We start from the raw sequence: 18,023 nt of genomic DNA, 5'->3' as shown, positions 1-18,023 counted from the left end.
AAATAGATTTTGGTAAAGTGGGAAACTAAAGACACCGCACGAAAAAAAGTGAACTGCTATTTACCGCTCCTAAATTACTTATCACCATCCTCTTTTGACATTTTTCTCCTTTTCATAATTTCAACCCAAAATAACCAAACCTCTCAAATCCACTCAAACTTTTTTGGATTTTCAAAAACCTGACCTAAAACGTCAACTAAAATACGGGATGGGAAAAGGCTTAATGGGCATTCCGGTAAGTTTTAATTCTTAAAATTTGTTCGAAAACACGAGTTCCGTCTCCGAAATCAAGGACGAAACTCAAAAAAATAAAGGTAAACGGGTACGAATCTCATTCCATCCCTGGGCTGAACGTATGAACTATGTGTTCCAGCCAAGGCCAGAACGGGATCGCCACCCGTTCCCACCTTAGGTGGAATGGGTGGCGCACCCGTTTCCCCCCTAAGTGGAACGAGATTGTCACCTGTTCCACCTAAGGTGGAACCATAGAGTCGCACCCGTTTGGCCGTAGGGCCAACTAGTGTGCTGCACTCGTTTTAACCTGGGCCGGGTGGTGTGAGTCACCCGCCCAGTCCAAAATCGGGTTTTTTTTTAGAAATGAAAAGAAATTTATATCGGGACGCCCGTTGGCGGATCCGAAATAGTAAAAAAAAACCGAAAACGCACAATTGAATATTAGAAAAAAAAATATAGTTAATTGGTTTGTTTGTTAATTTACAGGCTCATATTGCTGACAGTGGTTCTGGACACCGACATACATTCACACATGTTGTTACTGCCTCTGCTCAGAGGATTCAGACCGAGCAGAGATTGATGGGGGACGCCTAGAGAGCACACGATGCACACGATGTGCGTGTTGGACGTCAAGAGGAGGCTGATGATGTAGAGATGGATGCAGATGACTCTATGCCTTCTTTGAGTGCTGATACTGTCCCAGTACCCCTTGGCGTAGTGACGAGGAGTCGAGACGGACATTTTTCTACTGCAGCAGGGTCGTCTTTTGGTAAGAAATTTAAACTTACATTATATATTTATTCTTGAATTAGCTAAATTTAGTTATTATTATATGATTTACTCCTGATTAGTAGAAAATACAAGAATATTCTGTAATTCGTGTACTATAATTTCAGGTAGCAGCAAACGCTCCAGAAGTGCTGTAGAGGATGACTGGATCATGAAGGTCCCGGTCCCCGGGTGTCTAGTTGATGCAGTTGTGATCCCGAGCTTTCTGAGACATATTGCATGTGCTATTTGGAGCGGGTAGGATAGGGGCATCCTCAGGTGCCATACCAAATCAGTTTATTACGGGAGGCTGGTGGTATGGCAAAGTGGTGCGTCTAAGGAGATCTAGTCGCGTATCGAGTCATCTGGGTTGGCCCATCTTCCAGCTATCATGTACGACCATATCGATGCGCCTCTGATTACGACTTTTACGGAGCGGTGGTAGCTAGACATGTCATCATTTCATATGTCATTCAGTGAGATGAGCATTCTGTTGCATGACTTGTGGCAGATTTTGCATATCCCCGTGATGGGGCCATGGTGACTGTTGAGCTGGGTTCGGATGAGCTGCAATCATGCGTGATAGACTTGTTTGGGCTGACTCGGGCAGAATTGATGGTCGGTCAATACTTTTCCAATGGTATATAAGCGGCCTCCGTCATGGAGTTATATCGAGGAGATCGGATTCCCGATGCCCAAGCTACAGCTTGGACATGGCTGATGCTTGGTTCCACCTTGTTCGTATACAAGAGTGGTCACCGCATCCGACCATCCTGCCTATTGGAGGTGTAGGACTCGACAGGTGGAGCCATGAGATTCTCATGAGGCTCGGTTGTACTAGCATATCTATACTGTCATTTAGGTATTGCTAGTAGAGGAGACTGTGGGCAGATTACAGGTTGTCTGAAACTGCTTCAAGCATGGATTTACGAGTACTTCCCGTGCTTCAGGCCTCATCGGGAGGGAGTTACCGTGGACCCCAATCTTCCTAGGGCTTCTATGTGGCCATCCATCGCGCTAGAGAAGACTGATGATCGGCTGAGATCATATCGAGCCCAGATTGATAGATTGACAGCGGACGAGGTACATTTTCCATTTATTTATAAATAAGGTGAAATTAAAATATTTTGATTTACTTGTATGTTAATTTAGTTGTATACATCTGTAGGTGATATGGATGTCGTATGGTCTTGATGCCATTACGGGTACCCCGAGGACGACATACGCCGGATGGATACGATACCGGGATGTGATCGAGCCGTATATGCTGGGGAGATGCCTTCGACAGTTGGGTTATATGCAGACCATCCCTAGACCGATCTTAAGGCCTTCCAAGGCCGTACGTCCCTGGTCTAGCTTACAGTATCAGGTAGAGGTGCCAACTGTGAAGGCGCATGATTGTTAGGACTTGTTTCCCGAGGCGGTCGTGCTTATATTATCTCGGTTCACCCCGGTTTAGACTCCGTCGGTCTGTGAGGATCAGTACATACATTGGTACACCCATCATTCACATCCTCATCTAACGCAGGAGATTGCACCCACACCGGTTGTTCATACTTGATTGAACAGTGAGATTGTAAGTGATTTTGGTTTTAATCTACTGATTTACAAATATGAAATGATATTTACTGAAATATGAAATGATATTTATTAAGTCTTTGTTTATTCTTTTGTCAGTGGGTTAACCATTTATCTAACTGGGGTGAAGGTGTGTTAGATGTGCTGCAAGGGCGTGATGAGGAGGATGTGGCTGATTGGAGACAATCGTTGGAGCAGATTATGGGTGCTTGGCATTTGGCCAAGTGATTTGTGACTGTATTTTAGTATTTTTATTATATTTGTACTGATTATATTTTACACTTTTGACTTATGATCATGACTTATTTATAAAACTCAAACAGTATCAACCTGTAACATAACTGAACATAACTGAAATGTAATTGTATCATTCCAGAACATTACAGAACTCAAACAGTATCAACCTATAATATAACTAAACATAACTGAAACATAAACGTAACTGAATCATTCAAGAACATTAAAGAACTCAAACACTATCAACCAGTAACATAACTGAACATAACTAAAATGCAACTGAATAATTCTAGAATATTACAGAACTCAAACAGTATCAACCTGTAACATAACTGAACATAACTAAAAATGTAACTGTATCATTCCAGAATATTACAAAACTCAAACAGTATCAACCTATAATATAACTGAACATAACTGAAACGTAACTGTATCATTCCAGAACATTACAGAACTCAAACAGTATCAACCTGTAACATAATTGAAACGTAACTGAATCATTCCAGAACATTACAGAACTCAAACAGTATCAACCTATAACATAACTGAAACATAACTGAATCATTCCAGAACATTACAAAACTCAAACAGTATCAGCCTGTAACATAACTGGACATAACTGAAATGTAACAATATCATTCCAGAATATTATAGAACTCAAACAGTATCAACCTGTAACATAACTGAACATAACTGAAACATAACTGTATCATTCTAAAACATTACAAAACTCAAACAGTATCATTCTGTAACATAACTGAAATGTAAACGTAACTGAATCATTCCAAAATATTACAGAACTCAAACACTATCAACCAGTAATATAACTGAAATACAACTGAATCATTCCAGAATATTACAGAACTCAAACAGTATCAACTTGTAACATAACTGAATATAACTGAAATGTAACTGTATCATTCCAGAATATTACAAAACTCAAACAGTATCAACCTGTAATATAACTGAACATAACTGAAATGTAACTGTATCATTCAAGAACATTACATAACTCAAACAGTATCAACCTGTAACATAACTGAACATAACTAAAACGTAACTGTATCATTACAGAACATTACAGAACTCAATAACAATACACAAAGTCTACAAAATACACAATAACAATACAACTAAGTGCCCCTAATGCTTACCAATCTGTTCCATTGTGCTTTCTGAACATCATAGAAGCACTCTCACCCTTCAACGCTTTGATCACGAAACTCAAACCACCATAACAGTATAGGGGGTACCGGAAAATCAATAGCTAAATTTAAACGGATATAGTGTGGGTAGTTAGTCCCTAAATGAGCTATACATATCTCATGTTCTGGTCTTGTAGCAGTGGAGGTGACATACAATGGTAAGACAGTACCACAAAACATTAATGTCTGCCCACCCCCGAAACCGAAAAACATGACAGCAGCATTATACAATGTAGTAATCGGATACAAGTCATCCCAAACGAGCATCCAATAGTCTCGGGTACAATCTCCACTATCCCAACTAATCCTACTAATTGATGAATCAACCCCGTCAACATATACATTTTCATACATGAAACGGTTATCAATTATTTCATTTCTAATGTTACACCTAACTGCGTGCCACGATTCTTCGCTACCAAAAATATAGGTTGCAAGGACACGGAACCCACAATTACTATCACCAATTACGTCGAAATATGATTCAACGTAGGACACGGAACCTCAAACATATTTCCATCTGCAGTGAGTGAAATAAGATATTGTAAAGCTCGTAGGACTTATTTTGGTTGTAAATGAAATAGATATTGCAAAACATTTACAGAACTCAAATTTGGTTTATCAAATAAACATTACCTGTGGAAGCAACATTATGGACCGATTATGAAGAGCTTCTTCTACCACTTTTACCATGACTTCGAGACGAACTATAAGAATGAGCATGTCCATGACCAGTGTCATTGTACTCCCACTCACTTGACATACATTTTGTTGATTTACTCCCCTTAGGTCATCCTCGCACATGAATTTTTACATCTAGTTCAGTATAGTGCACTTGATCCAGGTGCAGTTGATCATGGATCAGTAATGAAATATTCCGCATAAAGGCTAGGTTGCCTTTAGAGACCTGGTTGACTAAGGATTGAAAGTATCTCTGATCCTTCGTCTGATCATTACACCCTGCATTTTCATCAGTGTGACCATAATTAATTAAAAGTGCTTTCCAGAACACATGAACACTCTCAATACTGATCGGGTTGTTAAGATCATAAGCTTGTTTGAGCTCACATGCACATGGGATCTGATGAGAGGTTCTCAATACACAACCGCAATTCACGTTCACTTCATAATTCAAACCTCTCATGCGCTCTAACTCATCACTGAGCAACTGCATACAGTGGTGGGAGACATTAAAGACCAGGTAGTTAAGTGGGAATCCATAGTACATGACTTCTTTACGAAGCCTTGACTGCTCAAGCATGTACCTGATAAAAAGATAAACATACTATCAATTATAAAATATATTCATAAATGCAAATTACTTAACAGCAGTAGAATAAATTGCAAATGCTAATACCTGATATTAGTTGCTTGAGATTCTATTTGCTTGTGAACCTTCTGCCATACCATATTGAGAGAGCCAGTGGTGGTATTTAGCCATTGCTTTAGACTCTCATGTTCGCTCTCCACTTTACAAGAAGTTGTGTTGCCAAAATGTAGGAAATCCTTCATCCAAGCAACAACGAACTTCTCATTATGCACCAACCACGTCTCCTCAACGTAAGAGATAACATTTTGGTACCTAGACATCACATCCCTCATCTTGCTCAGATTTATCTCATATTCAGCAATGGTTAAGGATTGTATTATTATTCTCTATCTTCCATTCTTGAATTTAGCGGCATGTACCTTATCTCCCATAAGTCTATAGACCCGATTGTCTACATCCTTATTTATATGCCAAGTGCATAGCAAGTGTGCTGAATTTGGAAAAACATCTTGGATCGGCTTCAACAACCCCAACTCTTTATCACTAACAATAATAGTCGGGTTAAGATCAAACCCCATCAAAATCCTCAGCCTCTGCAGGACCCAACGATAGCTTCCTTCTGTCTCATCTTTAATTATGGCATGCACGATTTTAAAGTTGTTATTGCATGGCGTCATCCTAACAATTTCAACAAATGGCATTTTGTACTTGTTAATTTTGTACGTTGAATCAATGTCGATATACCAGTAGTAGGTCCTGAATATATCCACTGAGTCTGGATGTGCCATAAACACATGCGTTATCATGCTAGAATCAAGATCAACAGGGGTATAATTAACATACCTGTTCTCGTCAGCAATATAGTAGAATTGACTAGCCAAGTCTCTACCTTCGAACCCATCCTTCCTCAACTTATCCTTGTAATTATAGACATGTTTAATTATTGGGTTGTCAGCTGGATGCTTTTCTTTAACTGCTACTAATATAGCACACGACTTTGCCTGAGCCGAACTCATATCACACACAATTATTTTAGATGCGGTACTGAGTCCACTCATCTGCCGACTTCCCTCTGCATAAACAAGTAATGTATGGTTGTGCATACCAATTGACCCAGACTTAGTCTGTATCCCCCAACCAGAAAGGTCTGCATATTGATATGCTTTAATCTGAAATTTACAATGACACGCTTTTGTTTTACTTATTCTTATTAAAGTCTCTTCAGGATTTTTCATAACTCCTCTATAGCATTCATCCCGTGAACATCTCAACAGCTTCTGCTTTCCCCCATGTTTGTGCGAAGAAATTATTAGCTCAAACCCATTATGAATAGTAGCATAAGTTTGGAGATTGAGATTTCGCATCTCATTCAACATAGTGCTCATTGATTGCAGTTGAGCCTGAACCCTCGGCTCTTGATAGTCTTCTTGGTACTCTTCTGCTGCAGTTGCAGCTCCATCTTCTTCTTCCTCTCGCTCCTCCTCTACATCCCTCTGGCGTGGTGGTCTTCTTGCTCGTTTCCTTGGCTGTCTACTTGGACCTGATTCGAGATTTTGGTCCCGGGTTAGTACCTCTTGAAAAGTGGACCTGCCAAAAAAACCTAATCCAATAACAGATGGTGGGTGACCAACCTCATCAAAGGCCACGCCTTTCCATAATCCTTGACAAAGTTGATAACCAAATATCCTAACCCAATAGACCCATGTTTACGGCTAAGCATACTCTGAAAGTAAGAAAAAATAGCATTCACATTATTAATATCCTAAGCCCATCGACGGACGGCCTGATTTTATCGCCACCTTGTCGACAAACAAAGTGGACCCTAACATAAGCCATATACATATTGTGGCTCGAGTCCAGATATCCCGATCCTCCCCCGAATGGGTAAGGCCCTCCACAACATCCGCATAAACACCTCCACCACTCCAGTAATGCGACAGCGGTGATAGCAACTCCTCTTGAGTGACTCCAAATATAATCATACACATGGCCTACAACCGCTCAACACTGCATGTATCGAAGATCATCTGACCGTGCATTGGAATATAGAGAATCTACCATATATAGTGCATAAGGATAGTTATCTCCCCGAACGGCATGTGAAAGGAGTTCGTATCGGGCTGTCACCGCTCCACGAACGCAGATATCAAAGGCGCATCCAAATTCTTAAACATGGTGGATGGGAGGTGAGACAACCCAGTCCTGTCTACCATAGCCCTCAGCTGTAAACATGACACATATACAATTACTGAATGTTTTTTAGGGTTAGAGTTAAAAATAATAAGTAAAATAATTTATTGAGCAAATTATTCTTACCTCGGGTGTCGTACCCTGATACCATCGCTGCAATGTGACACATGCTACTGATCTGTTGTAGCACGTAAGAAAATGTCGATGATGCCCTCCCAACATCCGTGAGGCAACATGTCCTAAAAACTAGGAATCATGGAACTATCACTAAAACTACCGTCCACCGGTCCCGAAACAATCCAGCTATGGTCCTCAGTAGGTTTGGACCGTTTTCTGGTCCCTAAAATAATATTAAATTTTAAATAATACTAAACTATAAATAATATTAAATTTTAAATAATAGTAAACTATAAATAATACTAAACTAAAAATAATACTAAATTTTAAATAATATTATACTATAAATAATACATGTACTAGCAAATCGACCACCCCTGCGATGTCTCCTTGAGCCATCAGTCGGCTACACATCATCATCATCATCAGATCACTGCCTTCACTGGGCCTCGGTTAAGTCCTAAAAATACTCATCGACAACGTCATAACCAGGATCTTGGTCTCCCGCATCATCCGCCTCCTCTCCCCCCAACTCGGGCTGATCCAGCTCAAGCTGATCTATCTCAGCCGCCTGCAACTGCTGCGTTTCAGCCGTTCTCCATCTATGGCCTAATACATCAACACCATGCGCTCTTCTATGACGTGGTGTATCATCAGCATCCATATCTAGCTGCTGACAGGATAGATTTTCCGGCTACACTCTCTCTCTACGCGTATTGACCACATTAATTTATAAAATTAGAAACTGGATACAAATATTATTCATCTAACTAAATATTATTTTTTAAAAAATAAATTAAAACTATAATTTATTATTCTAACTATATTCTAAAAAAATATTATTCTAACTAAATTTATACAAATAATTTAAACTACAAAATAAAAAAAAATTAACAATATATATATATATATATATATAATTAAAAAAAAAAAATTCCCCCTACGGGCGTAATAGCATCACGCCCTCACACAGATGAGGGCGTGATGCTATTACGCTTCCTATGGTGAGGGCGTATGAGTATCATGTCTTCACCACAGGTGAGGCGTAATAGCATCACGCCCTCACCTATGTGAGGGCGTGATGTTCATATACCTCACCTTGTGATGAGGCGTGATACTCATACGTTCGAAGCTCCGATTCCGAAATTTAAAAACTAGCAATTTCAATCACAAAATCATAAAAAAGCAACCGTTCGAGTCGAAATTACGTACCATTAATCCTTTGTTGCCCTTCCCCCGATCCATACTTTTTGTCCGGATTTGAGTTTAGAATTTGAGAGGATTTAGGATTTTGATTAAAAAGTATTTTCGTCTTTGTTAGAGACTAAATGTGGGAAATTAGGGTTATGAATAGTAATCCATCCAAAAACAATGAGAAAGTTACTTTTACAAAATTACCTTTTATTGGCCCTCTTGCTGAAATGAATAGGGCTGTAAACGAGCCGAGCCGAGCCGAGCTTTGGCCTGTTCAAGCTCGGCTCGCTATAAAATTAACAAGCTCGAGCCCGAGCCGAGCTTGCTATAAAATTAACGAGCCGAGTCCGAGCCGAGCTTTGGCTTGCTCAACGAGCTTGAGCCGAGCTTCGAGCTTGTTTCGAGCCCAAAATCCTCTTTTGGACTTGGTTCATTAAGAAAATTATCTAACCATGAATTGTTTGTGAGTAAATTGTTAATTATATTTGTGAAGTTTGCTCGCAAATAACTCTTTAATTGTGTACATAAACAAACTCACAAGCAAAGTTCGTGAATAAATAAACAAGATGCTCACAAGTAGTTCGTCTATTATTCATTTATTATGTTTGTGAACGAACTCATCTAATAGCAAATGAAATAATATTAAGTTTAGACATTTGTGAACTATAGTTTTCTACAAAACTAAAATTTGTTCATAAATGTTCTAATCGAGTCTGCTCGCGAGCTTTCGAGTCGAACCAGTAAATCGTGTTCACGAGCGGCTCGTTTACAAATCGAGCCGAGTCGAGTCGAGCTTTTATCGACGATCACCGAACCGCTCATGAGCGGCTCTGTTCATTTACAGCCCTAGAAATGAACTAGAAAATAGTATGGCCCGGTTAATCATAGGCAAATATGACTTTTCCAAATGATTGGAGTAAATTTAAATCTTATCTCAAATAAAAATAGAGATACCGTAATTATTCAATCAATTACAAAATTTAATTAATTTTCTTTAGCAATTTCATTAAATTTAATAATGGTGAAACTGAAAAAGAGAAAACTAATGATTATTTATTTAATTAAATCATCTATATTTTTTAGGTTAATTACAAAAATGGGTCAAATAGGAGGTACATTTACATATTTAACCCATTTACTCAACCTACTACATATCTAGACTGATTTTGTGTGACTTTCCATAATACCCTCAATATTTACGCGCGTCTCGTCCCCTCCCGTCTGACTTCGCAGATTCGATATTATGCGAAGCCTGCGAAGCTAATGTTTGAGTTTACTTGATGAATTTAATTAGCATATGCGAAGCCTGCGAAGCTAATGTTTGGTTTACTTGATGAATTTAATTAGCATATGCGAAACCTGGATGTGTTTTGAAGCTAATTCGCGAAGTGGTATATAACAAAAAATGTCAAACAACAACGGATTCTAACAGTAAAATCATAACATTATCAAAATTTACAACAAAATTGCCACAATAACAACATTAAAATCATAACATTATCAAAATTTACAACAAGATTGCCACAATAAACTCCTAACAAATCACTTCAAAGTGAACCTAACTTATTCGGTACCCATTTTGAAGCGGATGAGTAATTTCTCTCTCTACAGGAAGTCCACACCTTTTGGGATGAGAAATGGAAGTCCAGACCTTTTGGGATGGACGTGTCCCATGATGCACACCAAGATTGGCACAATCTCTCCTAACCAACCATTTTAGAAGTGAATGTGCCAATCTTGAGGGAAATTTCTCCCTGTACAGGAAGGAAAGTTATCTCCATTGCATCCGAGGACGCCACCTTCTAGAAAGGGATGTTATGTTAATCAATCGCCTTCAGAAAAAATTAATCGTGTTAGGCAGGGAAAAGACGATTTTGGCTTCGCGAAATGAGGATTAGCGAAACATGTGAATGTAAATATGCAGGGAAAGAGGTGATTTTACTTCGCTAATCGATATTTTCGCGAGGTATGCGAGGTCTGAAACGTGGCGATCTATGTCGCATATCGATGCTTTCGCGAAGTCTGCGAGGGAAATCATGAACTTTTCTACTCGCAGACTTCGCGAACTAATCGATTCACGAAGTAGATCGTCACGTTTCAGGCTCTTTCTCTTCGCAGATCTTCGCGAAATTATCGACTATGCGAAGTGTATTCATAAAAAAAACGCAGAAAAAACAGCAAATACTTACATTTTTCGCGCCTTTCACCCTTAAAAGCGATAATAACAATATGATAAACTGGGAAAAAAGATAGAAATAACGTAGAATAACCATTTCTTTGATGGTAACAAGAAGAAAGAAACCAAGTAACGAGCAGGAACAGGAAGATGAAGAACCATGACTTCGTTTTCTAGGATTAGGAAGTTGCAGAATCAAGAGATGAAGAGAGAAAAAAGAGAAATTTATTGTGATTTGGCGAAATGGTGCAGATTTCGTGCAATTTAAAGGAAGATAGGAAGATCAAAAGTCTTCAAATCATTAATGGAGGAGCCAACTTTTTGCGTAACCAAGGAGAAGGGGGGAGCGGCCATTCACGTTGTGGGAAGTGGGAAGATTAGGGGTATTATGGAAAAGTCACATAAAATCAGTCTAGGTTGAGTAAATGGGTTAAATATGTAAATGGGCCTCCTATTTTACCTAGTTTTATAATTTTCCTTATTTTTTTTTTGGGATTGTATTCCTAATTTTGTCTTATCAATTTGGGGTTAGTAGCCAAAAGGAGGAAGTAGCATCTAGTAATTAACATTTAGGAGTTTGGAACCAATCCTAAAGAGTTTGGAACCAACACTAAACTTCTATTGAACTTCAGAAAATTTATACAGAATTACAAACATCAGTTACAACTGACTTCCATAACTTCTCCTAAACATAAGCAATAACTGAATAACTTCTCCTAAATCCAAATAATTAAATAAAACATTATCTGTTAATAAATTAACTAAGGCACATTTCCAACAAACTCCTCCTTGCTTCTACAATTGGACCTCTTGATTCAAAATTTGTTTTGATGATGTACTTCCCATCACCATTCTAGAATTGGAGCACTTCTCTCCAAATGCTTCATATTAGAATTGGAGCACTTCTCTCCAAATGCTTCATATTGGTGCACGTCTCACCAATTTCAAAACAATGTTTCTTCTTTTTCTTCGGCAACATGTGTCAACTTGACACTTTCTTCAGACTTGGTTCTACAATTCTTTTGAATATCCCAAACCTTTTATTTATCACCGTTTATCAGAAAACTCTTGTAGAGTCTCCTTTTCTTCTTGTTCTATCATTGCCATGATAGAGACCCTTCAAAGTATCCTAAGCTTGCTAATTCTGGCCATCAAAAAACTGGTGCAACAACCTGATTAAAAGATACTGCATCTGCTTCCATTCTCACAGATCCCTCAAGATAATTTGCTCTGATACCAATTTGTAGTAATTAACATTTAGAAGTTTGGAACCAACCCTAAAGAGTTTGGAACCAACACTAAACTTCTATTGAACTTCAGTAAATTTATACAGAATTACAAACATCAGTTACAACTGACTTCCATAACTTCTCCTAAACATAAGCAATAACTGAATAACTTCTCCTAAATTCAAATAATTAAATAAAACATTATTTGTTAATAAATTAACTAAGGCACATTTCCAACATAGCAGTAAATTCTTGTACTCAGCATGAATATAAAAGTGAACGTTATAACGATAAAGAATATGATCTACAAGTTAATGTCAATAATCCCTGAATATAGTTAACAATTATTAACAGAAAAAAGGTAGTTTACACATCAGAATTACAATAGCAAATCAGCAGTTGTGTTTAAATCTAATAACACTAGACGGATCATTGGTCAGTCACTGACGAACATCAGTGCTCACATCAGTGTTTGGTTTCAGAAGTAGAAGCTTCAGGATTATATGATAAAAATCCTTGCTCATATCTGTAGCTTCTACTCCTGCTGCCTTCATCATTCCTTAAAATTCCTGAAAAACTAGCCTTGGCCAACTCCCTTAGCTTCTTCATCTCACTCTTCTGCTCATATTTCACCCCTTTCAACCGCTTCCCCTCCCCTACTTTTTGCACAAAACTCGCTCCTTGATTAGCATCCCCGGGTGAAACAGGAAAGGGAACAGGAGCCACAGTTGCAGTCATTGCACTATATGGTTCCACACTAGGAATATCTGTTGAACCTCTTACTTGGAATTCGGTTTCGGGGCTTAGAGGAGGAATGACAGAAAGGCCTGTTTTTGGCTCTCTAGACCAGTGTTTCCTTGGAAGGAAAGGCAATACAAGACCTTTAGCTGCAAACTTCAATCCAAGCCTGAAAGAATTCTGCTTCGGCCTAGAGAGTCTTAAGATGCATTTTATTAGAGCATACCATTCATTTGTAATTTGAGCTATAAATGTTAGAAAGAGGAGACCCAACATTGCATATCCCTGACTTGTTGCTTTTATTGGATCTGAACTGCTTGTGGCGATTGATAAACCAAAAAGGCCTACTTCACACAACAATGATATACTTTCTACCACATGAACTGCCCTTCTGATGTATGGTTTTAGAGCAAACAGGAAAATGAACTGCACTAATGTAATTGTTAATGCAAGAAGGCTTTCCCTTGATGACTCGGAAGATTGAATTCCGGATAATATTCCCAGGCTGACTCTTCTTACAAGATCAAGAACAATGTAGGAAGATCTAGCACATCCTAAGATTCTCCTGGATAACGGTATTCTGATTTCTTCATTGCTTTCATCTGAGCTAAGAGCCCTCATTCTTCCAATCCCACTATGGCCACTTTCTGTCCATTTTGATATCATGTTGTGGCCAGTCTGATCAACATAGACAAACAAAGTAGGACCTTTTCGATCCTCGAAAAGGATTCCAAAGCCAGGAAGAAAAAATGAAGGCAACCCTTCCCTGAAAAACCATTTCCCATTTGCTGGCCTTCCAACAAAGAAGAACATTAGCTTTTTATGCCATGCTTCTGTTATATCCACATGTCTTATTTCCTTGTACTGAGCAAAATTGCTGCGGAAGATAGCAACTATGAGGAAAAGGCAAACTGCCACGATAAATGCTGCTGGAATGACCAGCAAGAAAGCCCCAGTTATGATTCCCCAAGTCGTCCCACCTACAAATTTACAGGTTTTTCAGTTCATGGAAAATGGCGAGTCAACCCACATAGCACATATTTATTTTTCTTACCTTTGATAACAAATGCTGATGACTGAGAGATACAGGGTAATGTGAGAATTAGAAGGAGAACCTCAAACCGGGGAACCAAAAGGATACCGTGAGTTTTTGCTCCCATTCTCCATCTCAGGAAAAGCAATATGAGACCATGAATCGTAAGTAAACTGCCTCCTCCCACACCAAGCCAGAAAAAGTTCATCTTCAAGTCTTCCCACCTGTTGCAGAAATAACCTGAGCAAATGAGCAAGCCTACTAATTCGAATCCTTGTTTCAAAAATCAACCTGATATTGTTTTACTAAAATATGTTCAGTATAATTAAGATGCTACCCTCTGTAGTTCACCATTCTCTTCACAACATTGTTAGCGGACACCGGCTCTCCTCTCTGCAGGACAGTTAAATAAAGCTGTAACAATAGAAAAGAAAAAAGAATACAAATATGCATTAACTTAACAGGTGGTGGAAGATAGTGGATACCAGGAAATAAGTGAAGTATTCTCTAGAATTAAGAGGTAACCCATATGGACCACTTTTCATGCTTAGATTGTGTTGATGAAGCCAGCCAAAGTTTGAATCTATTTCCATAACAAATGCCGGTGGATCTAGTAAGCTCAAAGAGTCAGTTAAATTCATATCAAACCCAGGGTTAGGTCTTTTGTGATAAGGAAATACAGGAGATAATGGATAAGATAGTTCTTCAGACAAATGAAAGTGATTGTGCCAAGTTGAGGTGTTATGCTTTTTCCATGGAAGCTTTCCACGAGGTATGAGCCATCTCAGGCCTTCTGTTGTCTCTGAATATTCAACTGGATGATTAACTGAAAGCCAATCTGAGAGGACAAACACTTGAAGGTGCCCATACAATCCCTATTACAAAAGGTTTGCAGACAATTAAAATTATTCATCAACTATATATGCATGTCCAAATGGATTTCGCCCGTGCTAGAACTTAAATACTTACATGTAGATTCATTGAAGGATTGGAAGCCACATTGTTGGTGTTTCCTGAGGCAAGAGTGCCCATGGCCCCGAGATTTGCAGTGGCAATGGATAGTGAAGCAGCTGCCAGAGACGTTGCCAATACTCCCGCAGTCACAAAGGAATGTAATGCCATTGAAATTGCAGGGGTTGAGTCTTTTGTTCAGTTATGAGTCAGACGGGTAGATTATAGATTATGAGTCTATCAGGAGTTTCTAATAATAAGCATTAAAAGAAGAAATGATATAGCAGAAAATTCTTACAGTGCTTTACTGCAAGTTGGTTAGATGCCAAATTTTGGTTTCCTGAAATGTCATTTACTTTCCCTTCAGGAATACTGATGAAGACCATGTTGGGAGTTACAGCAAGGATAGTCAATGAGTACAGAGCTCTCGAAAGTCCACGAAACCTAGATGATGTAAAAGTTGATGCTGTTTAAGCCTCTTAATTTCGAAGCATTTTTGCTAATCTTTTTATGTTCATGCAGTAAGAAATTGTATGTGTTTACTTGTGAACAATGGTAAGAAAAGCTTCGAGAGCCGCCTATGCACCTGCCTTGTAAGTTTCCCTCCTTCCACTTTCACCATGGAAGCCTCGAATCCGAAAACTGGCTTTGTGAACTCTACTACCACATTTATGTCAGAAGCCTTTGTCACTTTTGCTGAGCTTGTACTTAGGCGCACCTCAGGCTTTACCGAATCTAAGGAGCAGAGAAATGTGTATGAACCATAAAACTATTATACAGAAAAAAGAACTTGAAGATAAACTGTGAAATAGCATACCGAAGAGTACTGCAAGCGGTGCAGGAGGTGAGACAGGAGTGCCTGTCCTGCCAATTACTAGTCCAGCTTCTAGTTCAACACTAATAATTTCAGTATTCGATACATCCTTAAGCTACAAATTTGAAAATTATTCTAATTAAGGTATAAAATCTAGTTTCAAGTAGTATTCAAATATCATTCTAGTTAAAGTAGACTTCTTACTTGAAACACAAATCTCCGATTCCCATGGTTTCCACTCAGAATAGGTAGTATATTGCCTGAATTGACATGTAATGCACTAAGAAGTTCTTGAGTTGAATTGATAATGGGAATGCTGAAGTCCAAGTAAATTTTCAAGTCCTCCATTTTGTTAGTTGCCAGAACAGTTCTAGGCGACCCACCGATCTCCAACACATATGATGAAACTGGCATCCATAAATCTACGAACACCGGTCTTCTATCTAAGATCACAATTGAAGTAATAATATGAGAATCAACTCACAATGTAACTCAGAAGAAGTGACATTATAAATGGTAAGTTAGTAACTTACCGAAGTGAATAACTAAAATGGAATCATTTGTCCTTTTGAAACTGTTACCAGCCTTATCAGAACAAAAATTTTCCGCCATTCTAACAACTACTCGCCCATATGAACTCTTCAATGAAAAGATTATATCAATTCTATACTGCAAGTTAGGTTTGATCATGCGTAGAGAAGAAGATTGAACATATGATGGACCATCTAATAGCACCTACAAAAATAAAAATTTCTCAAGTTCACCTAATTTGATTAAATTGTAATCAGTAATTTTAGGCCAGGAATGATTCTTACATCGCAATTTGATGTGTTCAGACATTTGAAGCCTCCCATTCCAGTGCAAGCTTCACTGAATATAATATCAACGGTTACTTTTCCAGCATTTGTGTAGTTCTGTTTGCTTTGCATTTTTGCAGTAGGAGGAACTGTGTCTGAAAAAATAAAGTTATAGAATTTCCATTGGCAGGAGTTGAACAGAATAAGAAGGGAAGACAATGCTAACCGAGGAACCATGAATAGAATGATGTGTTTTTTTCTCCATTATCGGCGGTGACATTGAGAAGAAAACTGTGTTTATGATTCACAGTCAAGTTTTTGAATTCTATTGTATGATCAGCTGGACATGATCTTAAAATATGCCCATCAAGCTGTTGAGGAATTCCAAGTCAAATTTTCATAAAATGCAAGCAGTTCCTTAAAGTAACAGAAACAAAAAAACAGATAGTCACATTTTTGAGTTCCTAAACAATATTACCTCACAAGAAACTGAACATGCTGTAGTCTTACAAGCATTGAGACCATCCAGCCCACGTACCGAGTATCGGAAAACAGCATCTGAGAACTTTGAATGTTTTGGAGGAGCTTCAAGAAAATGAATGATAAGTGTTGAGTCAGTGGAGTCTAGTGCAACTATTAGTATGACTGCAATATGAAATGCTAGTTTGAAAAATAGTAGTGAAGCCATTCCAGTAGCTGCTACATATGCAAATGCAGTAGTGAAAAAACCTAGGAGAAGAGAGTTGTTTGAAAATGGAAAATAAGTGCAGTAGTTGAAACTAAAAGGCTGCTCAAGTTTTGATATATGTTAGAAAAACCAAGAAAAAGTTGAGGGCAACTACCACAACCATTGTCGTCAGTGTGTAATAACTGCTTAATTAAAGATACTCACATAACTTATCAACCACCATGGACAGCCAAGCACAAACCTGTAAATCATCTTTTTTTACTCTTTTTACCCTATCAGCATTGGAAGCAAATTCACTTTATATTTATAGCTTCGTTTAGAAATCTAAATTTTTTCTTTAGTTAAACTGCTTTTTTTCCTGGAATCAAGTTTTGAGCATTTCAAGCATTTCCCTAAATTTAATAAGAAAAATGGGTTGACAAAAAAATGGAAATTAGCCTGAAACACGTGTTGCCACATAAATGTTGTATATGCAACCATGTAACAGATATTAGACAAGTCTAGTAGAAATGGATCAGTATAGTTGGCCATTTTGGGGTCTGAATGTGGGGGCAGAAACAGGAAAAGTAGTCGAAAACTTTTGTCTTCTTAATGTTTCATCATTGTTCCTTTAACGTGAGCATTCAAATGTGGATTTAGTGTGACAATAAAACCTCTATACAGGAATACTCTATATAAGAATAACCTTCAATTTGTTATAAAAAATTTCGGTTCCAACTTGGGCCGGTTATAAATAAGAATAACCTCCCAAATGTTAATTGTTATACATAATCAAAGTCCCACCTTTAGAAACTATACCTCTAT

At 38.3% G+C, this 18,023-nt stretch overlaps 1 protein-coding gene across 7 annotated transcripts; it reads right to left on the bottom strand.

Annotated features, from left to right (window-relative positions):
* Nucleotides 1–12,502: 12,502 nt before the first annotated feature.
* On the bottom strand, nt 12,503–17,275 carry LOC136233190 (uncharacterized). Of its 7 annotated transcripts, none has more exons than XR_010690728.1 (9): nt 17,010–17,275; nt 16,758–16,902; nt 16,550–16,686; nt 16,268–16,469; nt 15,939–16,177; nt 15,738–15,849; nt 15,464–15,655; nt 15,219–15,364; nt 14,972–15,111 (listed from the first exon to the last, which is right to left on the bottom strand). XR_010690728.1 is itself a non-coding variant. In XM_066022798.1 (8 exons), exons 1-8 carry the CDS (start codon nt 17,217–17,219, stop codon nt 15,330–15,332), a joined length of 1,272 nt encoding a protein of 423 aa, XP_065878870.1. In that variant the 5' UTR covers nt 17,220–17,275; the 3' UTR covers nt 15,106–15,329. The 7 variants fall into 7 exon arrangements, 4 of the variants coding, with proteins under 4 accessions (XP_065878868.1, XP_065878867.1, XP_065878870.1 ...); XR_010690727.1 differs by having other exon boundaries at nt 15,507–15,655; XR_010690729.1 differs by having other exon boundaries at nt 15,507–15,655; nt 16,550–16,680.
* Between the last annotated feature and the right edge of the window lie 748 nt (nt 17,276–18,023).

The sequence above is a fragment of the Euphorbia lathyris genome, chromosome 6 (assembly GCF_963576675.1).
Source record: "Euphorbia lathyris chromosome 6, ddEupLath1.1, whole genome shotgun sequence".
Lineage (NCBI taxonomy): Eukaryota > Viridiplantae > Streptophyta > Magnoliopsida > Malpighiales > Euphorbiaceae > Euphorbia > Euphorbia lathyris.
Note: the sequence above shows the minus strand (reverse complement) of the source record. Positions and strands in the feature narration are given on the sequence as shown.